Consider the following 21696-nt stretch of genomic DNA (forward strand, 5'->3'; position numbering starts at 1 on the left):
AAAGAAGTTGCGGGTTCAGAAGAAGGTTGGAAGGGGAGAAAAAAAGTCAGTAAGGGGAATAAAAGTGACAGGGCGAAGGGGCGGGGCCAGGCTGGGCGCAGAAGCCAATCACAGCCGGCCGTGCATGAGGGCAGGGGCGGAGCCCGCGCAAGTGAGGCCTCGTTTTGTGGAGTGTCATGTTAGCTTTTAGCTGTTAGCTTGTCGTGCGTTAGCCTTTAGCTTAGCATCGGAGGACTGCAGGACAGTGACGGCCTCAAATGTTTTTGTTTTTTGTGTGTGCGCGCTGGCGTCAGAGCCCACGCCGTTGCCATGGTGACGCCACAAGTCACGCCATTGGTTGAAGTCATCCAAACTAAAGCCGTCACCATGGTAACCGCAAGAGGCTCGACTCCGGCTTCTGTTTGGATTTGTTTACTTATTTGCTTTGTTGAAGCTGAGGGTTGTTGACATTTGAATATTTTGCTGATTAAAAATGTATATTTGGAGGCCCAACCCGACTGGTTCCGAGGTAGAACCCGACTGCGTACGGGTCGCAACGTTGCTTGACGTCCAAGAGGAGATTAAGGGCAGAGCCCGCAAGTTTTCGTTTAAAAATAAAAAAAAAACAAAAAAAAAACGTTTTGGATCAGATTCTACTGGGATCACACACACACGACACACATGCACAAAACATACAAATAAAAGATTGAAATAAATGAAATATATGTATATGATCTAAATAATAAAATATTAAACTCTGCTCTGTTTTCTTTCGTTTTTGTTGCCGAGGTTTTCCAGGCTGCAGTTGCAATCAGTCGCCACAAGATGGTAACAATGACTACGTATAATAAAGCCTTTGTTAAAAAATGACCATGTAAGACATTTTTTTGTTTTGTTAGAAAGGCATTCTTTTTTCTTTTTTTTTTATGACCATGTGTAGTAAAGCTTTTAAGAGCAGTTGTTTGAGTTTTTATAAACTCCTGAACACTCGGCCGGGCCATAGTCACTAATTTTGGCAAACATTTATGGATACAATACGACTAACCAGAATAGGTTCACTTTGACCATCTCAGGCTGACATATTCAACCAACAATGTTATAATAGGAGGTGACATGAAGAATTGTCCAAGATGATTTTTTTTTTTTTGACAAATGCAACTTTCAATACCGTTTGCAATGAACAACATTTAGTGGATGTGTGGCGTTATGCCAATCCAGGCATAACGAAATGTACATGGTTTAACGCAAACCATAAATCTAGAATTGACTATTGGTTTGTAGCAAATGATTTGTTATCCTCTGAAGAGAGCTCTGATATTTCTGTTGCACCTCTTACTGATCATACCCTTATTTCTTTGATTTTAAGACCTCCAAACAAAAAGGAGACGACATTAAAATACTTATACCAATTGGAAATTTAACTCCAACCTTTTAAATGAATTAAATTAAATACATTTTGTTCAAGTGGACTTGCCGTACATTTTGCGTCGACGCTGTACTTCCGCACACGTTTTTTACGAAATGAAAATCACTAGATCGTTCTTCTTTAACGTTTAGAAACATCGACGCAGTTCGTTCGTTTGTTGACGCAACCATCGCTGATTAAATTGTTTTGTCCGGTTAAACTCGTCTAGGTGCACGTTGAAGATTTTCGGTTTTACCCAAGATTATTTTAGTCTAGCTTCTCTTCTAGCTTAGCTTGCTAGCCGCTAACAATGGAGACGCGTTTGTTATCAACCCACTGCTCAGCAGAGATCAAGTGCGTGCGTAAAGTGCTGTGATTATCGTGTGACAAAATGTTTGCAATAACGGAAATAAAGGACGAGGAGGAACTTTGTGGAACAAAAGTGGAGGGCGATCGACACAGAGCAGGTTTGTTAATTTCTTACTCTCACTTCTTAAGTTCTTTGCTGTAAACACGTCTTAAGTAAAAACAACAACACGTTTTACATGCTATGAGCATCAATACAAAAATAAATTGCCATCAGAAAATTTATTGTCGTTTGTAGACCCCTTGGATGAGACAAGTAAAAATTTCATTAAATAAAATAATTTGGTAAGATTCATTTTATAATTCATGTAAGTACGGATGTGTGTGTGTGTACGGGTGCGTGTGTGGTCTTGTTTTTGTTACATACTGGTGCCAACATTCTGGGATTTCAGAGTTCTGGGGCCCATAACCGTCCTTGTGGGGCCATTTTGCTGGGCCCACAAGTTTAGACTTCGTTTTGAGGGTCAAGACTTGGTTTTAGAGTTTAGGTTTGAATTGGGTTATGGTTGAGGTTAAGGTAAGGAATAGGGGCAGGCAATCAGTTTTGATGGTTGGGGTTGGGAGAGGGGCTAGGAAATGCATTATGTCAATGATATGGCCCCACAAAGATAGCAAAACAAACGTGTGTTTGGGCGAGCGCGTGCCTCAAACACTGTATGGAATAATTAATGAGCGGCCGTTTTTTTTTTTGACATCAAATCCAATCGACAGAAAGGGGCGGTGCTACATGAAATCTCAGCCTCAGTGGATGGCGGAAAGCGATTAATTCGTATTTCACCAACAAAATATTCATTAGAATGCCACGTTTTGACTAGGAGGGCAACTCGACTTGAATTCCACTTAAAATATAAATAACATAAACAACATTAATATACAATGCAATACATAACAGTCAACAACAGACAAAAACATGTATATTTGTCTTCTTGCGTCCTGCAGACATCAGTGAAGAAGGTCTTCACCCTGAGCAGCAGCAGCAGCAGCAGCCAGAGTTCTCTGACATTAAAGAGGAGGACTTGGAGCCTCTTCAGGTGAAAGAGGAGGAGCAACTGCAGCCCTGCAACACAAAACAAGAGCAGCAGCCACCATACATTAAAGAGGAGGAGGATTTGACCGAGTTGCCAGTGACTGATGTCCATTTGAAGACTGAAGATGAAAGTCAATATGAGGAGAGTGGCGGGATGGCGCCTCCAAGTAGCATCTCAAGGCAACAGAGGACAAGAGAAGGTGTTGAAGACCAAAGTGCTCCAGTGTCAGATAGTGACGACGCAGCATCACAGTCTCCTAACACTGATGATGATGATGATGATGATGATGATGATGAACAGTCTGAAGGTGATACGACACGTCACACTGACAACAAACACCGGAAATGTTCTCATTGTGGGAAAGCTTTTGTGTACGAGTGTGTTTTGAAAACACGTGTGACATCCCGCGCAGGAGAAAAGGCTTTTGCCTGCTCACACTGCCGACAAACATTCTCTCAGAAGGGAAACTTCCAAGCACACGCAGGGGAGAAACGTTTTGCCTGCTCAGTTTGCGGCAAAACATTCTCAACAAAAGGATACGTGAAGTTTCACACGAAAACTCACAGTGGTACGAAAGCATTTGCCTGCTCGGTTTGCGGTCGACGCTTCTTTCAAAAGGGGCACTTGAAATCACATATAAGAACGCACACGGGAGAGAAACCATTTGCGTGCTCATTTTGCAAGCAACGATGCTCTTCCAAAGGGAATTTAAGAATACACACAAGAATACACACAGGAGAGAAACCTTTTGTCTGTTCAGTATGCGGCGAAAGGTTCTCAGAGAGCCGCGTTTTGAAAACGCACGTAAGGACGCATACTGGAGAGAAACCCTTTGCCTGCTTGAACTGCGATAAAAGCTTCTCGACAAAGACCAACTTGAAAACACACACAAGAATGCACACGGGTGAGAAACCCTTTGCCTGCTTAGATTGCGGCCAAAGATTCTCTGAGAGGGGAACCTTGATGAGGCACGCGAGAACGCACACTGGAGAGAAACCTTTTGCCTGCTTAGAATGTGGTAAAAGATTCTCTCAGAAAGGAAACTTGAAGCGCCACACAAGAGCACACAGTGGAAAGAAACCTGATGCTTGCTAAGCGTGTGGCTAAAGATTCCCAAGGAACGGAGCATTAAGGACACACAACACAGACTGCCTGTTTGTGGTTTAAAAAAAAAAAAAAAAAAAAAAGATCTCGCAAGGATCAGGTTAACTCTTTGACTGCCAGACGTTTTCAGAAACGGGTTGTCCCCAGTGCCAGCCGATTTCAAGCATTTTGACTGATCTTTCAAGGTCCATAGAAAATTATGTGTTTGGACTATGGAAACACACATACTACCAAATGAAAGATTGGACTATCATCTTTCATCAGAAAAAAAAAGTTAGTTTCTACCTTATTCCATTTTTGAGTAATCAACAATAGAAAATGGTTAGTTTCACCTCTGTTTTGAAACAAACGTCTTTTAACGTCTTTGGCACTCCTCCGTAGGATTTTACTAAACATTGTGGAAAGTGAATGATTTTTGTTTCAATGGAACCTGGAGGAACATTGACTCTGTGACACAATAGAAAAGTGTAAATGTGATCCTTAATAAAACACACATTTTCAAACGCTGATACTAAAGCAATTTATGTATGTATTAGCTCGCATTTCCCTTATTATGAATTGAAATGTCACACTTGTATCAAACATGACATCGACACCTTAAAATATTCGCCCACGTCATTTTTACAGATTTCTCAGGAAACACAAGAAATCGAACCATTTGCATCTTGAGATGATTTAGGCAAACAAACAAAAACGTAGGCATTTATTTTAAGAGGGTGACAATATAGTAAAGAAGTATATGACTGAAAAGGGGCATCAGTAACTAATTGTAATACCTTGAGAACACGTTTTTGTTTTTTCAACTTAACTCAAACAAAGCCGTAGCTGAAGCTCAGTCATAATGCAAGCCAAGGCACTTTTATTTATATAACGTACAACATTTTATAACAACAGTACAGAAATACAAGAAAGCTTACTAAAAGTACTGAAATAACACAGTGCAAGAAAAGTAGTTGTAAAACTTTATTTAAAAAAAAAATGCTCCATCACAACCAATGTGTCTTTTTTTAAACCAACATTAGGTTTGTAATGTGTATTTTTAATAAAATCACAATGACCTTACCTAAAAGTATAAAAAAAACTAAATTTCGAATGTTTGTAGACAACAAGCGTAGCAATCTTAGCTGATAAATTTCTCATATATATATATGCTTTGTCTTAAAATTCTCCAAACCAAATTTTCTGTCGTCTACTTGGTTCATTTGTGTGCATGGAGTCGAAACGCACAATATATACACAAAGTTTGTCCAAGTGGAGTTGCCGTACATACTGCGTCGAAGCTGTACGTCAGCGTACGTTTATACAGCTAGCCGCACGTTCATCACTAAATAATTATCCTTGTGCGTAATTAAGTGGACACAGTAAATTCATCACTATTTGTTTGGAAAAATATATTATGCTTTAAATCTTCGTGTCCGGTTAAACTCGTCTCGGTGATCATTGAAGCTTCTCGGCCTTGCTTAGCTTAGCTTAGTTTAGCTTAGTTTAGCTTATCTTGCTAGCGTAAACAAAAGCAGACGCATTTGTTATCGACACACTCGCTCGGCAGAGATCAAGTGTGAGCGAGTGAGTAAAGTGTCGTGATTATTGTGTGAAAGATGTGCGCAAGAAACACACTAAAGTACGAGGAAGAACTTTGTGATACAAAGGAGGAGACCGAGCGAGAACGCCAAGCGCTGGACGCTGTTTGCAAAAGCCTTCCAGTTGTGTTGCCCGCAGCAGGTTTGGTCGCTTCTTGCTCTCACTTGTTTAGTCAATACTTTCCGTTTTTAACTATATTCCACAATAGTATTTGGCATGTTGATGTTAATGCGAAGCAAATTACAGTCACATTCACCCCCCAAAAAAACCTGAAAAATAATTTAAGTAACAGGACTGTGCTAAGATTGAAACCCCCAATCATACTTTACATTCATATCATCAATCCACCAATTTTGGCCCTCCCGTGGCCTGCAGAAGCTCTGGATGATGAAGCTTCCCGAGGACTATGTGACTTTTGGACCATTTAAAACACACACACACACACAGAGTGGGTAATGTGTTACAATTGAGTTAAAACCCCATGTAGGAACATCACTTTTGTTGTTGTTATTTTTTATACAGGATGAAAAATGGCTGAGTTTTCATCTGGAAGTTCATCTGGCATAAAAACTTGATCAAACAAATCATGTGGCAAATTCTGATGGGACAAGCCAAAACTCAAAACAACCGCTAATTGGTGTTTTGTCATCATGGTTGACTTTGAGTGGTCACTGTCACTTGGCTTCTTAAAAACTCCAAAAAAAATTGAACTCATAGACATACTTAAAATTATTAATACGTGTGTTCTGCCACTATCATTTTACACTTATAATTTTATAATTTTTATTATCAACCTTATCTCTGTTATTATATTTCTCCTTTGGTATGTATATAGTATGAATATATAAATAACATGAAAGTCACAACAGACCAGGGTTCTAATAGTCTTGGATTTTGCATTATAGTCAGTTTTTATTTTGTTTTGACTTTTGTCAAAAGGCAGAAAGAGGGAGAAAAATAGTCGAGTACAAGTAAGAAAAAAAAGGTACTGTAACCGTATGTATTGTGTAATAAAGTATAAATAAATAAAATAAACCACAAAAGCTCATGTATGAAATGAATTGACAATTTTCATTTTCATTTTTACTTTATTTCGTTAGATAAAATGCTTTGTCAATTTTAGTTTGACTTATTTTGTTAGCTTACAATAACTAAAAACCTTGCAACAGACGTAACTTTTTTTGTGTTTGTCTTGTGATCTACAGACGTCATTGAAAAAAATCTTCGTCCTGACATTAAAGAGGAGGCGTCGTCGAAGGCCCTTCGCGTCAAAGAGGAGGAGCCGCCGCAGCCGCCGTACATCAAAGAGGAGGAGGAGTTCACAGAGTATCCCGTGACTGGCGTCCTTTTGAAGACTGAAGATGGAGGTCAATGTGAAGAGAACAAAGGGGCGGAGCCTCCGAGCAGCAGCTCAAGCCAACACGTGAAAACAGAAGGTGATGGCGAGCACTGCGAAGGATCACAAGCAGACAGCCTGCTGGCTCCACTGTCAGATAGCGACGACGTAGCGTCAGACACTCCTGACACCGATGACGATGACGAAGAGTCTGAAGGTGACGTGACCCGTCACACGGGCAACAAACGCTGGAAATGTTCTCAGTGTGGCAAAACATTTGTCTACAAGTCTCTTTGGAAAATGCATATGATTGTCCACACAGGAGAAAAACCTTTTACCTGCTCAGTTTGTGGTCGGAAATTCTCTCAAAAGGGAAGCTTAAGAAGACACACAATAACACACACGGGAAAGAAAGCTTTTGCCTGCTCAGTTTGCGGTCAACAATTCTCGCAAAAGGGAAGCTTACGACGACACACAATAACACACACGGGAGAGAAAGCTTTTGCCTGCTCAGTTTGCGGTCTAAGATTCTCTTATCGGCACACGTTGACAAATCACACAAGAACCCACACTGGTGAGAAAGCATTTGCCTGCTCGGTATGTGGCAGGAAATTCTTCCAAAAGGTACACTTGATATCACACACAAGGACACACACGGGAGAGAAACCTTTCGCTTGTGCATTCTGCAATCTCCGATTCTCTGTAAAAGGAAATTTGAGAATACACACAAGAATACACACTGGGGAGAAACCTTATGCCTGTTCAGTATGCGGTCAAAGGTTTTCGGAGAGCCGCGTCCTGACAACACACATGAGAACGCACACCGGAGAGAAACCTTTTGCCTGCTTGGATTGCGGCAAAAGCTTCTCGACAAAGGCAAACTTAAAAACACACACAAGAACGCACACTGGTGAGAAACCCTTCGCCTGCTTAGTTTGCGGTCAAAGATTCTGTGAGAGGCGCACTTTGACCACACATACGAGAACACATACTGGAGAGAGACCTTTCGCTTGCTCATTATGTGGCAAAAGATTTTCCTCGCGGAGATACTTTCAAGCACACACAAGAACGCACACTGGTGAGAAACCTTTTGACTGCTCAGTCTGTGGTCAACGGTTCGCTCACCAAGGCAACTTAAACCGTCACACGAGAGCGCACAGTGGAGAGAAACCTTACACCTGTTCAGTGTGTGGCAAAGGATTCCCTAGAAAAGAAACATTTAGGGCACACGCAAAGACACACACTGCCTGTTCAGTATGCGGTCAAAGTTTCTCTCGTAAGGATCAGGTTAAACGGCACATTTGTGCTGGTGAGAGAAGCAGAGATCAATGAGGTCTGAAATGAAAATGAACATCTGAAATGTTGAAATTTATTTCAATAACACTGACGTGAAATAATTTGCATTCTTGAATACTATCTACTTCTATTTTTAAATATCTCTTGTATGTTTTTAAAAGCTTCATGTGGACAAGTTTTGAGAATTAGCATTCCACTAAAGGCGATGTGTCTGTTTTGTCCAATGTTTTTGTGATGTCCATATCAAATAAATAAACAATTAATTGAAATGGACTGAACGAACTTTGAGTCTTTGTGCCAAGATGGAAACGTGTAAATGTGATCCTGAATAAATACAAATTTCACTTGAGTGATAGTGACTCAATTTGTTTGGAGCAAATTTACTGTGGAAGGGTCAGACTTCAAGCTACTAGGACACCATTTGATAGAAAAATCTCCTCCTCTTCCTCCTATGGAAATCAGGGTTAGTGTAATAAGGTAAAAATGTATTCAAAAGGTCGGCGTGAGTACTTTACGTGGCCGAATTGGCTTCAATGTTTTGTATACAGCATAGGAAATTAAATGAATCCAGGCTCGATCCGCTATCAATTAATTTACACATTTCTGCATCGAAGGAAGGAAAGGAACGTTCACAGTGTCAACAGTCTTATATGTGAAAATGGTGACTCCAAGTGGCCGACAATTACACTACAATGTATTTCAAGTAGACTAGAACATGGCAAGTTATGAATTGCCGTCTTTGAAAATAACTTTTTAAATCTAATTTACCACGCATGTTGTGTGTTAAAACGTATACATGATGAATTATCTATTTCTGTTACATGCTTAAATTGTGTGCATGCTGATAAAACAAATAAAATACATTGCATTTGTTATGAGACGAATCGGTGGCGCTTGTATGGGGAATTTGCACCCCCTTGTGGAACGTCTGCAGAAGTGCTGGGCAAAGATAGGATTTTTTTCCCCCTTAAACTTCAAACTTGAAAAAAAAAAAGATATAACCATCAGTAGCACAATTTCGAAACAAATCACGTTTTAATACAATACACTGCTATATTTCTTATTAATAAAATGTATGAATGCATTATTTCTATGTTAACTACAGTATATTCGCTTCGCTTTCCAGGTGCGTGAAGTTTGTCGAAGTGGAGTCGCCGTACATTTGTGCTCACCGAACACACTGCTAAATAATACTTACATTTCTTCGCCACTGAACGTATGAAACCTGGATGCAGCGCGTCCCTCACTACTTTATAACTCTTTAATTTAAATATTCGGGTCCGTGCACGTTGAAGATTCTCGGCCTGGCTTAGCTTAGCATATCTTATTTTAGCTAGCAGCTAGCAAAGGAGACGTGTTTACTGCCAACTCGTAGCTAAGCAGAAATTAAGTGTGATCGTCAAGTGTCGTGATTTTTGTTTAAAAAATGTTTGCAAGAACGACAGGGAAGGAACTTTGTGAGAAAAAAGAAGAAAACGAACAGCAACGTCGACTTCGGACGGACGATGCTTTCAATCCTGAAAGTGTGTTACAAGGAGCAGGTTTGGCTACTATTTACTCTTTATTTAGCCCACAGTATACTTAACTTCATTTTATTTTTACCCCATCCAAACAATATTCTTGTTTGTTTTTCATTGGAATCCGCATGCACGCACCTTATGACGTTGCGTTTACTATAATATTGACATTTTTTAAATACGTTTTACACTTTTAATTCATTATAATAAAAAAAGAACTCGGTGCTTTATGCGTTTTATATGTTTTGTGAACAGAATTGCAAGAATATTTTTTGTATTTTGGTGCACTCTGTTTGTTTTCTGCAGTAATATATGCTCGTTTTAGTCAGTTATTGGGCTGAAAGATTTTAGAAAAATCAATTTTTTTCCTGGAAATTATTATAATTTCAATTTGATGTTCAATTTTAACACTGTTCAGAAAACTGTACAGAAACATTGCAGCATCACAAATTATTACTCTAATGCTAAAATGAAACATGGAGGTATGAATCTAAATATAGTTTGGAGTTTTACTTATTTACCATTGTTTCTCCTCATAATTTTTTCAAACCTAATACAGTTGATGATTTTTTTTCCACCTAAATGATGGATGTGTGATGACCTAAATTCCAACATGATTTTAACAATGGCATAAGTAGAGCTGTGTGATATGGACACAAATGTATCATGATAATGACATCCATTTTTCCTTATAATTCCATGACATTACCGGCCTTTTCCTCTGAGCTTGTCTTCATTTACCAAAAAAAAATTCTCAAGAAAAAAAACCCTAAATGGATAAAATCTCACATCTGGTAGCACAACCAGTTTTCAGTGAATGCACACTCTTTTGCACATTGTAATGCAATATGATATATTTGTATCCGCGCTTCTCTAGCAGAGCCAGAAACAAGTTTCTAGGGTGATAAAAATATGCAAATGTCAAGCAAAGCCTTATCCTCTTGTGTCCCACAGACATCAGTGAGAAATATCTTGATTCTGCGCAGCAGGAGCCAGAGTTGCCTGACGTTAAAGACGAGGCGTCAGAGCACTTTTATATTCAAGAGGAGGAGCAGATGCAGCTTCCCCACATCAAAAAGGAGGAACAAGAGGATGAGATCATAGAGTTGCTAGTGACTCGTGTCCCATTGAAGAGGGAAGATGAAGGTCAATATGAAGAGAACAAAGGGGCGGAACCTCCGAGCAGCAGCAGCTCAAGTCAACACATGACAACAGAAGGCGATGGTGAGCGTTGTGGGCGATCGCAAGTGGACAACCTGTTAGCACCGATGTCAGATAGTGATGACACCACATCGCAGTCTCCTGATGATGATCACGATGAGCATGATATGACACGTGCCACCGACAACAAACGCTGGAAATGTTCCCAGTGTGGGAAAACGTTTGTGTACAAGTCACTTTTGAAAACGCATATGATATCACACACTGGGGAGAAACCCTTTGTCTGCTCAGATTGCGGTAAGAGATTCTCTCATAAGGGACACTTGAGAACACACGCAAAAACACACACTGGTGAGAAACCTTTTGCCTGCTCAGTTTGCGGTCAAAGATTTTCTCAGAATGGAAACTTAAGGACACACTTAAGAAAGCACACTGGAGAGAAGCCTTTTGGCTGCTCAGTTTGCGGTCAAAGCTTCTCTACACAGGTGAGCTTAAAAACACACACAAGAACACACACGGGTGAGAAACCGTTTGCCTGTTTAGTCTGTGATCAAAGATTCTCGGAAAGGGCAAACTTGAGATCGCACACAAGAACGCACACTGGAGAAAAACCTTTTGCCTGTGCAATATGTGGGCAGGGATTCTCTCAGAAGGGAAGCTTAACGATACACATAAGAACCCATACTGGTGAGAAGCCTTTTGCCTGCTCAGCTTGTGGTCAAAGATTCTCGGAAAAGGGAACCTTGATAAAACACGCGAGAACACACAGTGGTGAGAAACCTTTTGTCTGCTCAGTTTGTGGTCAGCCTTTTTCTCAGAAGGGAAACCTAAAGGTACACGCAAGAACCCACACTCGTGAGAGTGGTCAAAGATTTTCTAATGAGAGACGTTGAGAGCGTGTTGGCCATTAATGAAGCTCAAAATGAAAAATAAGTACAGGAATAACTGATGTTTTCTGGAGCTTCCTGTGCACAAGTAATGCGAATTGCCATTCATGCAAAGAAGTAAAAAAATAACAATTATATATATATGGTTTGTCCAATGCTCTGTTGGTCAATAAGATGAGAAAAAAAGTGACTGAGAAAGTTATTTGTCAATGTATTGAATAAAGAATCACCCCAACATTTATTTTTGTACTGTGGTTTTTATTGGATGTAAAGCACGCACAATGTGCTTGTCCCATTGAGAAACTTTCGCATTATTTTTGGGGGAAACCCTATCTATAATTCAAAGTCCTTGTTTTGTACTCTCCTTTGAAACCCTAGTTCAAAACCATACGTTGAGCCTGTAACGTCAGTTTAAAACACTCATTTGAAACCCCAAAACCTCATTTTGAAACCCCCAAAATAGATAAAAAATCGATGTCGTTTCAGTTCTAATGAAGTCCAATTGTTCTGTATCGAACATTTTACTCGACGCCAACAGATGCACAGTCCACATTTTGAGACGTCAATAATTTAGACGTCACGCACTTCATTAAAGTAGGAAAGGACGCCCAGTGTCGAGACTTCGATACGTTTAGACGATTTTTTTATTTTATGAAACGCCTGTGGTTTCCGGACAGCGTGTATTGCAGCACGGGCATATGTCGCAGCACTTCTACGTCACATCCGCTCAAGTTGCGGCACTTGTGACACAACAATGCACAGGACTAGACATGGTCATGATTTCTCTCAATGCAAATAAATAAATAAGCAAACGTGTTATTCTGCATTTGATCACATTTTTTGGGGAGATTATTTCGTTTCGTTTCTTGTACTAGTCTTAGTGACATAAATTTTGTTCAAGTAGACTTGCCGTATATATCACGTGACTCAGGCCCTCTTTTTAGGTAGCTACGAGCGCCACACTAAATAATTCGTCCCGAATTCGTACTAAATGTACTCAAACCTCGACAGTGTGTGTCCGTCGCTATTTTTTCTTTCTTTCTTTCTTTTTTTTTTTAGGTAAATATAATTTTTAAATTTCTTGTCCGGTTATAATCGTCTCAATGCTCATCGAGACTTCTCGGTTTGCTTAGCTTAGCTTAGCTTATCTTGCTAGCAGCTAGCAAAGGAGACGCGTTTGTTACACACAAACAATCTTAAAGTTATCGTGAATATCGTGTGGAAATGTACGCAAGAACGACAATCAAGTACGAAGAGGAGCTTTGTGGAGCACAAGAAGAGAACGAGCGACAACGTCGACTGCTGGACGCTGATTGCGAGCAGCCTCGAGCTGGGTTAAGCAAAACAGGTTTGTCACTTCTTTAAGTCAATACTTTTCAACGATGTTCCCGTGTTTGTTTTTAACGGCGACCGTATCCGTTTGGTACACTAACTTAAGAATATTTTAAATTTCAGACATTTGTTTAAAAGTGAACTTCAACTCATTAAACCTTCTCTTATTACTTGTTGCACATATGTTATGCACGAAAAGAACAGTTAAATACTATGTTGGGGATTTTGCACTTTAGTGGGGCTCCCAGTAAGAGGCAAATGTTTCGAAAACTGCCACTCGCTTACAACATATTTCTGGTTAGTTTTTCAAAGGTTGGATTTTTTGGGGGGTCATATTGTCGCAGTCGGACATCCGGGCATTTATGAGTCACCAGCCACAGCAACGCATATCGAAAAGTAAGTCAAGTAAATATCGAAAGGATGAAGACTTGGAACCTCTTCAAGAGGACTCAGCGCCCCCTCGTGTCACAGAGGAGGGAGATTTCATAGCGTATCACTCGACTGGTGTCCATTTGCAGACTGAAGATGAAGGTCATTACGAAGAGAACAAAGGGGCGGAGTCAGGCTGAAAGAGAGAGAGAAAAATAGTCGAGTAATTGAAAGTATTGTGTAATAAAGTATAAATAAATAAAATTAACCTCGAAAGCTCATGTATGAAATGAATTGACAATTGGCATTTTTACTTCGTTAGATAAAATGCTTTGTCAATTTTAGTTTGACTTATTTTGTTAGTTTACAATAACTAAAAACCTTGCAACAGACGTAACTTTTTTTGTGTTTGTTTGTCTTGTGTTTTACAGACGTCATTGAAAAAAATCTTCGTCCTGACATTAAAGAGGAGGCGTCGTCGAAGGCCCTTCGCGTCAAAGAGGAGGAGGATTTCACAGAGTTTCCCGTGACTGGTGTCCATTTGATGACTGAAGATGGAGGTCACGATGAAGAGAACAAAGGGGTGGAGCCTGCGAGCAGCAGCTCAAGTCAACAACACATGACCACAGAAATTGATGACGGCCGCCCTCAACAGTCACAAGCAGACAGCTGGTTAGCGCCGATGTCAGATAGTGACGACACGTCACACTCTCATCACACCGATGACAACGAACAGTCAGAAGGTGATGTGACGCGTCACACTGACAGCAAATGCTGGACATGTTCTGAGTGTGGAAAAACTTTTGGCTTCAAGTCTATTTTGAAAAGTCATATGATTGTCCACACTGGTGAGAAACCTTTTGCCTGCTCACTTTGTGGTCGAAAATTCTCTCAGAAGGCAAATTTAAATAAACACACAAGAAGTCACACTGGTGAGAAACCTTTTCCTTGCTCAGTTTGTGGCAAATGTTTCTCACTTAAGGAACAGTTAGTACGACACACAAGAACACACACTGGTGAGAAACCCTTTGCCTGCTCACTATGTGGTCAAAAATTCTCTCAGAAGGCAAGTTTAAAAAAACACACAAGAACTCACACTTGTGAGAATCCTTTTCCTTGCTTAGTTTGTGGTAAAAGTTTCTCAGATAAGGAACGTTTGGTAAGACACACAAGAATCCACACTGGTGAGAAACCTTATCTCTGCTCAATTTGTGGTCAAAAATTCTCTCAGAAGACAAATTTGAAAACACACACAAGAACCCACACTGGTGGGAAACTTTTTCCCTGCTCAGTTTGTGGTAAAAATTTTAGACATAATGCAAGCTTAGAAGTACACTCAAGAGTCCACACTGGTGAGAAACCTTTTCCCTGCTCAGTATGTGGTAAAAAATTTAGTCACAGTGCAAGATTAGAAATGCACTCAAGAGTCCACACTGGTGAGAAACCATTTGCCTGCTCACTTTGTGGTCGAAAATTCTCTCAGAAGACAAATTTGAGAACACACACAAGGACCCACACTGGTGAGAAACCTTTTTCCTGCTCGGTTTGTGGCAAAAAATTTAGCCAGAATGCAAGCTTAGAAATGCACTCAAGAGTCCACACTGGTGAGAAACCATTTGCGTGCTCGGTTTGTGGACGAAAGTTTGCTCAGAGGGGAGCGTTAAACGGGCACACAAGAACCCACACTGGTAAAAAAACAATTTGATGGCTCATTTGAGGTGAAAAATTCATTGTGATTGCATTCTTAAAAATGCACTCAGGAAGCCATACTGGTGAGAAAAAATTTGCCTGCTCAGTTTGTGGGGAAAAAAAAGCTAGGAGGCACGAACGAGTGTGCTGGGAGAAGAGCAGTGATCAATGAAGCTTGGTATGATCTTGTTTTTGCACTTTTATTTAAAAGATGCTGCAGAGTTCAAGTCTACCACTGAATAAATGACGTGTGTAGTATTTTGTATATCGTGACTTTTCTTCAGAATTTTTTTTCGGCTTGTAATCTCCCTGCCACTTAAAAGCAATGTTTTTTTTTTTTTGTTTGTTTTTTTGTGAAGTCCATGTCCAGCAAGCAAAGATTGATTGAAATTGACTTTGGAGAAACTTTGATTTTTTGTCGTGAGATGAAAAAGTGGACCCGAATGTGATCCTCAATAAAGTACAGCTGTTCAAACGCCTTCCTCTCCGTGATGTGCAGACACTCGTGGCCGACAATGAGGCGCTTTCAAGATGCCGTGGCAGCGGAGTGGGGGTGGGGCTCAAACTTGGGTTAGAAATTCAAATGATAGTTTCAAGGTTAGGGTTTCAATTTTTTCAAGTTGGTGTTTTAAATTTACAGTTAGGCCCTGTTAGGGTTTCAAAGTAAGGTTTTACAATAGTGTTGTGGTTTCAAAGTACAGATTTGCACTAGGATTAGCGTTTCAAAAGTGTTTAAAAGTAGGATTAGCAAAGTAGTGGTTTAAACCGGTGTTTCCCAACCCTGGTCATCGGGGAACATGTCCAGCCTGTTATTTATGTTTCCCTTCAGCACAGGTGCGGATTGTTATCAGGCTTCTCCATAGCCCGCTGATTAGCTGATCATTGGAATCACCTGCGTGTGTTGGAATACGGAGACACGCTAAGCAGGCTGGATCGTGTTCTCGAGGACCGAGGTGGGAAACAACACTGCTTTGAAGCGTTCTGCCCTTCACAAGTTCATGCTTTGGAGTTTGTAATGCAAGTTAGACCGTCTAGTACACAGGTGGGCATCGAGGGGCCGGAGTCCTGCAGGTTTTGGATGTTTCCCTTCTCCAACACAGCTGATATATATGATCGGCTCATCAGCAAGCTCTGCATGAGCCTGATAACGATCCTGTTGATTGGAATCAGCTTGTGTTGAAGTGAGAAACCTCCAAAACCTGCAGGACTCCGTCCGCCTCTGGTCTCGCATGTAGCTTTAGAGCGCCCTCTTGTGGCCGCTTTGTGTATTGATTTGCTGAGTAGAAAACTAATTCCAATGTTGGCGGCAGATCCTCCTTTGTTTTTGCTTTGGACACGAACTGGCCGTAAGTACATGTGACGTCACGATAATACCACTGTCTAGTCGTTTTTGCTTCATGAATATTGTTATTGCAGACTGTTGAATATGCAATATAACTAGCTTGAGAGTGTGTCGTGTACAGTTGGCTCATGCCACATTTTTACGACGACCTAAAAAAAAAAGGGGGATGGTCGGAGGCCATTGTTCGAATAAGCGACCCAAAAAGGAAACGAAGTCTGATTTTCGCTGTCCAGGGTCAGGTTTTCAAAATGCAATTTTAAACTAGGGCTAGGTTTTCAAGACTTGGATTAGGATGTCAATGTATTTTAAGCTATGGTTAAGGCATCGAATGATTAGGGTTTCCAAAATTAAGGTCGAGGCGTGGCCGTATCTGCTTAAGCTTTTTGCAAACGTTTTCTCACCAATAATACGATACGATACGATACGATATACTTTTATTTTCCCCGTGGGGAACTTTTTCCTGGACTCCGTCCAGCTGCAGTTTACAGTAAGGAAAAAAACAACAGAATAGAGAGAGATAATTAAAATAAATAATACACACACACTCCTATATATATAAATATTGCACCACTTAGTTAATGTCGGTTATTAAGCAATTTGATGGATGTTCTTGTGTGTCATTTCCAGGCTCCCTTGACCGCCAACTGAGCACCGTCAACAGTTGTTTGAAGGCGGTGATGTCTGCCCGCTTGGGGCAGTCCATGCGAATGGGGAGGCTGTAGAGGTGAGTCCGGCGAGGGGTGCGACGACCTTGCAGTCGTCACGGATGAATCTCCTGTACAAGTTTGCGAACGCCAGGAAACTGTGGGAGGGACTTTCCATCTCAATCGGGTTCATTTATTTATTTAGGATTACGCACACACATTGCCATCCATCCATTTCCCGAATTGCTTACCGAGGGATATATTTTTTTTTTTTAACCTTGTGAAAAATACAGGGTAACCTACTTGTGACGTGAAATTTGGCATACATTTGTCATTTTCCCTTTCTGTATTGTTTATGATACATCAGTATAAAAAAAAAAGTATGCTCAGTAGAGCGCAAAGGTATACCAAGTCTACTGTAATTAAATGTACGAGTCCCAAGCAGGTGTGATACTTTTTTTCAAATCATTTATTGTCATGCCGTTACAACATTGACATTATTTGACACATTTTCACATAATAGGCACGAGTATTTTCATCAAGCATGCAAAAGATCCCTAACAAGAGTGCGTCCTAACGTGCGTTCTTAAGTTTCCCCTACGAGAGAATTTTTGGCCGCAATCTGAGCAGGCAAAAGGTTTCTCACCCGTGTGTGTTCTGGCGTGTCTATTTAAGACTCCCTTTGTAGAGAATCTTAGATCACAGAGCGAGCAGCTAAAAGGTTTCTCGCCCGTGTGCGTTCTTGCGTGCGTTTTTAAGATTCCCCTTTGAGAGAATCGTTGGCCACAAACGGAGCAGGCAAAAGGTCTTTCTCCAGTGTGCGTCCTCGTGTGTGTTCTGAAGTGGACCTTCTGAGAAAATCTTTGTCCACAAACTGAGCACACAAAAGGTTTCTCACCCGTGTGAATTCTTGTGTGTATCTTTAAATATTCTTTTGAAGAGAAGCGTTGACTACAACTTGAACAGGCAAAGGGTTTCTCGCCAGTGTGTGTTCTTGTGTGTATTTTTAAGTAATCATTTGAAGAGAAGCTTTGCCCACAAACTGAGCAGCAAAAAAGTTTCTCACCACCGTGTGTTGCTGCGTGTTTTTTCAAGTTTCCTTGTGTCGAGAGAGTTTTCCCGCAAACTGAGCAGGCAAAAGACTTCACGCCACTGTGCGTTTTTGTGTGCGTCCTTAAGTTTCCCTTATGAGAGAAGCGTTTATCACAATCCAAGCAGGCAAAGGGTTTCTCTCCGGTGTGGGAGATCAGATGTATTTCCAAAAGAGACTTTGAGACAAATGTTTTCTCACACTGAGAACATTTCCAGCGTTTGTTGTCAATGTGACACGTCACATCATCTTCATCATCATCATCATCATCCGTTTGAGGACAGTTTGACGTTATGTCGTCGCTATCTGATAGCGGTGCTAACAAGCTATGTGATTGTAATTCATCACAGTGGTCGCCATCACTTTCTATTTTCGTGTGTTGGCTTGCGCTGCTGCTGGGAGGCTCCGCCCCTTTGCTGTCCTCACAACTGCATTCATCGTCACGCTTCAACCGGACACCAACCAACGGCCAATCTGTCAAATCCTCATTCCTAATGTATGGACACTCGTCGTCCTCCTCTTTGACGTGGGGGAGCTGCAGCTTCTCTTTCTCAATTTCAAGTAGCTCTTCCTCTTTAATGTCAGGCATGTCGGGTTCCTGCTGCTCAGGATGAAGATCTTTTTCACGGATGTCTGTAGGACAACAGAACAAGTTAAGTTAAGTCCGTGGTAAATTTGAAGGTGTGTATTGTTGATTGTTAAGGGTTATTGGAAATAATAAGAAATAAAGTTACAATATGTAAATGATTCGTTTGTAATGGTTGTTGCTGTGACCTTTCAGCTTGAAATTTGTGATGTTAGGAAATGACCATATTGGGCTTCCCGAGAGTTTAAAAAGTGTGAACCGTCAAACTCATTGGCTGTTAAAAGGGGCTACCTTTTTAAATATAAATATTTTTCCTCCTGCTGCAAGTCGTCCACCGTTTTAGTATTTTCACACCATATTATCGACATCAGCTGTTAAACTTGTCAGGAACAAAATAATAATAATATATATATATATATATAATTTATATTTATATTGATATATATATCCTTAATAATGATAATAATTAACAAATATGAAGCTAGTAAATCTATGACAGTAAAGTGGTCAAGTCCGATTTGTTTGCATAATGTTAGTAATGGGTACTTTAGTTAGTATGATTTATTAGTGACGTATCTACTCGTATTTTACAACACACACACTACGCCACGAAAAAAATATTGTAGTAATGATGGATTCATGAGCAAATTCGTTTTTTATTATAAGATTTTTTTAAAAAATATATTTGTTTAAAACTTTTGTTGTTGTATGATCCATATTATAGCCACACAGTTCACATTATTATGATCATCGTTATTCATTAAATATTATATGGGTACGTCGTTATACAGTAATAAAGTTTAAACGAAAAGTATTGACTAAAAAGTGACCAAACCTTTGAAGACAACTCGATTCTTGCAAACAGCGTCCATTAATTGACGTTGTCGCTCCTTCTCGTCTTCGGTTCCACAAAGTTCTTCCTCGTACTTTACTGTCTTTCTTGCGCACATTGTCAAACGATAATCACGGAACTTTATGCTCACATTTGATCTCTGCTCGGCTAAGTGTAAGCGCGTCGTTAGCGGCTAGCAAGATAAACTTAAGCTAAGCTAAGCTAAAATGAGCAAGGCCGAGACGCTTCTACGTGTGCGGTGTACCGACACGAGTTTAAATGGACACGAAGTTTGAATGAGTGATGTTATTTTTATTCCAGTAAAAGTATTTCGGCGAGTTCCATACGAATCCAGGACGAATGATTTAGCCAAGCATGTGCTGGCTACGTAAAAAAAGGCTAAATAGGGCACAAACAAACGTCAAATCTACGGCAACACCACTTGGACAAACTTTATATCGCGACACGCGACTTGACCGTCCTGAAATAAACAACAATCCCCTAAACAATTTGTAGCTTAAAGATTTCTTATGATAGCAAGAAATTGGAATGACTAAGCAATCTTTTAATGTTTCCTCTTGAAGTAAGAGTACTTTTGAAAAAGACTCAAGTAAAAGCAAAAAGTCATCCTCCAAATGATTTCTAAATCAAGATTAAACAGTAAAAGTATTTAGTTGAAAACTATGCAAGTGCAGTACTGAGTAACTGCTTTATTATTTTGTTATCAGCGCATGAATGTCAAATAGACAGAAATGTAAAAAAAGGGGAATCTGCAAACCCATTTGAATAAATAAGCCATATTAAACGCGTTTTACGTAACACGATAAATGCGATCAAAATAACACGGCGTATGTTTAAAAACAAACGTGACCCAGAGCATAAATGTCAAACTCCGGTCCTCGAGGGCCGCAATCCTGCAGGTTGTGAATGTTTCCCTTCTCCAACACAGCTGATACATGATCAGCTCATCAGCAAGCTCTGCATGAGGCCGATAGCAATCCTGTTGATTGGAATCAGCTCGTGATGGAAAAGGAAACCTCCAATTTAAAACCTGCAGGACCAGAGTTTGACACCTAATATGACCCGGAGCTTTACTCTCTTTACTAGTGCTTGTGCGCCACCCTACGTTGGAACAAATGAACTACATGTAAGACTGACTGAAATACGTGTACTGTGTTGCAATATGGTGACGTCGCTCAGAATGGAAGAACACTTGATGTCGCTCAATTCAACCTCACCAGGAACCATTTTTTTTCCCATCAGCACCAGCTTCACTTTACAAATCATGACAGTGACGTTTCTGCAATGTCAGCATTTATTTTGTTTTTTAAAGAACTTAATTTACTTACACATCATTTACAGACAAATTCGAATTCCAGATATAAAACAAGCCAGACATGATTTACACAAAGACAAACAGTATGGTGGGCACGACATAATGTTCTGGCCAGTGTCACTCACTGTCTGGGCTTGCAAAGTCCAGCAAAGTCCAGCCGTCCCTCAGCAGGCGGCTTGATTGATCAAAGCCAGAATGGGTTCGACCTCTTAAGTTATTATTAAAGGCTCGTCCACGCTGCGGCTGCGCTGCATCTACTTTTTAACTCTCACATGATGGAGACATCTGCTAATCATCTCCTGGGGCTCCATCGTCGTTGCCCCGCAGGCCAATGCAAAAATATTAGCATATGCCAGCGTTGACAGGAAGGCAGGCAGATGTGCTCGCTCGGGAAATGATGCAAAAGAGCATTAGAAGACTCATTCTACAGGAAGGCAGTCGATATCGCAATCTTTTTGTGGCTCTCTTTCTACTTTCTGAGCATATGGCCAAGTTTAAATGCACACCTTCAATGTAATACCACGTTCTGCCACAACATGCCGTGGCAGCACAGAGTTGTACCGGATGCCGTTTAGTTAACAGTGAGAAGAAGAAGCAGAGAAAAATGATTGTGTTTGTATGATTGTCTATGCTAAATTCCGTTAGCCGATCAATGCTGTTTTGCATCCTATTATGTTAGAATGAAGCTAGCAGACTTTTATTAAACAAACTGATATGATTTGGTTGAATATTACAACTCTTTAACACATGCACGTTGTGTGTGTGTGTGTGTGTGTGTGTGTGTGTGTGTGTGTGTGTGTTTGTTCAATATTGTTG

The 21696-nt window shown here is 40.4% G+C and overlaps 3 protein-coding genes across 4 annotated transcripts; 2 read left to right on the forward strand and 1 right to left on the reverse strand.

Annotated features, from left to right (window-relative positions):
- Positions 1 to 1479: 1479 nt before the first annotated feature.
- On the forward strand, positions 1480 to 8368 carry LOC144063968 (uncharacterized). 2 transcript variants are annotated; one of them, XM_077586058.1, is made up of 3 exons: positions 1480 to 1851; positions 2690 to 3085; positions 6669 to 8368. In XM_077586058.1, the coding sequence occupies exons 1-3, from the start codon at positions 1776 to 1778 to the stop codon at positions 8129 to 8131; spliced, it is 1935 nt and encodes a 644-aa protein (XP_077442184.1). In that variant the 5' UTR covers positions 1480 to 1775; the 3' UTR covers positions 8132 to 8368. The 2 variants fall into 2 exon arrangements, with proteins under 2 accessions (XP_077442184.1, XP_077442183.1); XM_077586057.1 differs by lacking the exons at positions 1480 to 1851; positions 2690 to 3085 and adding an exon at positions 5144 to 5604.
- A 4049-nt stretch (positions 8369 to 12417) lies between these two features.
- LOC144063972 (uncharacterized) lies at positions 12418 to 15529 on the forward strand. The gene is made up of 2 exons (XM_077586064.1): positions 12418 to 13008; positions 13793 to 15529. Exons 1-2 carry the CDS (start codon positions 12885 to 12887, stop codon positions 15064 to 15066), a joined length of 1398 nt encoding a protein of 465 aa, XP_077442190.1. The 5' UTR covers positions 12418 to 12884; the 3' UTR covers positions 15067 to 15529.
- Positions 15530 to 17503: 1974 nt separating this feature from the next.
- LOC144063974 (uncharacterized) lies at positions 17504 to 19957 on the reverse strand. The gene is made up of 2 exons (XM_077586072.1): positions 19548 to 19957; positions 17504 to 18759 (listed from the first exon to the last, which is right to left on the reverse strand). Exons 1-2 carry the CDS (start codon positions 19660 to 19662, stop codon positions 17594 to 17596), a joined length of 1281 nt encoding a protein of 426 aa, XP_077442198.1. The 5' UTR covers positions 19663 to 19957; the 3' UTR covers positions 17504 to 17593.
- Between the last annotated feature and the right edge of the window lie 1739 nt (positions 19958 to 21696).

This window comes from Vanacampus margaritifer, chromosome 14 (assembly GCF_051991255.1).
Source record: "Vanacampus margaritifer isolate UIUO_Vmar chromosome 14, RoL_Vmar_1.0, whole genome shotgun sequence".
NCBI classification, from domain to species: domain Eukaryota; kingdom Metazoa; phylum Chordata; class Actinopteri; order Syngnathiformes; family Syngnathidae; genus Vanacampus; species Vanacampus margaritifer.

What these genes read in the sequence shown, in the direction of transcription:
- LOC144063968 (XM_077586058.1), top strand. Translation starts at nt 1,776, where the DNA reads ATGTTTGCAATAACGGAAATAAAGGACGAGGAGGAACTTTGTGGAACA. An exon ending in GGGCGATCGACACAGAGCAG is followed by an intron (nt 1,852 to 2,689) that starts GTTTGTTAATTT and finishes TGCGTCCTGCAG; the next exon opens with ACATCAGTGAAGAAGGTCTT. An exon ending in TGATGATGAACAGTCTGAAG is followed by an intron (nt 3,086 to 6,668) that starts GTGATACGACAC and finishes TGTGATCTACAG; the next exon opens with ACGTCATTGAAAAAAATCTT.
- LOC144063972 (XM_077586064.1), top strand. Translation starts at nt 12,885, where the DNA reads ATGTACGCAAGAACGACAATCAAGTACGAAGAGGAGCTTTGTGGAGCA. An exon ending in AGCTGGGTTAAGCAAAACAG is followed by an intron (nt 13,009 to 13,792) that starts GTTTGTCACTTC and finishes TGTGTTTTACAG; the next exon opens with ACGTCATTGAAAAAAATCTT.
- LOC144063974 (XM_077586072.1), bottom strand. Translation starts at nt 19,662, where the DNA reads ATGTGCGCAAGAAAGACAGTAAAGTACGAGGAAGAACTTTGTGGAACC. An exon ending in GAATCGAGTTGTCTTCAAAG is followed by an intron (nt 18,760 to 19,547) that starts GTTTGGTCACTT and finishes GTTGTCCTACAG; the next exon opens with ACATCCGTGAAAAAGATCTT.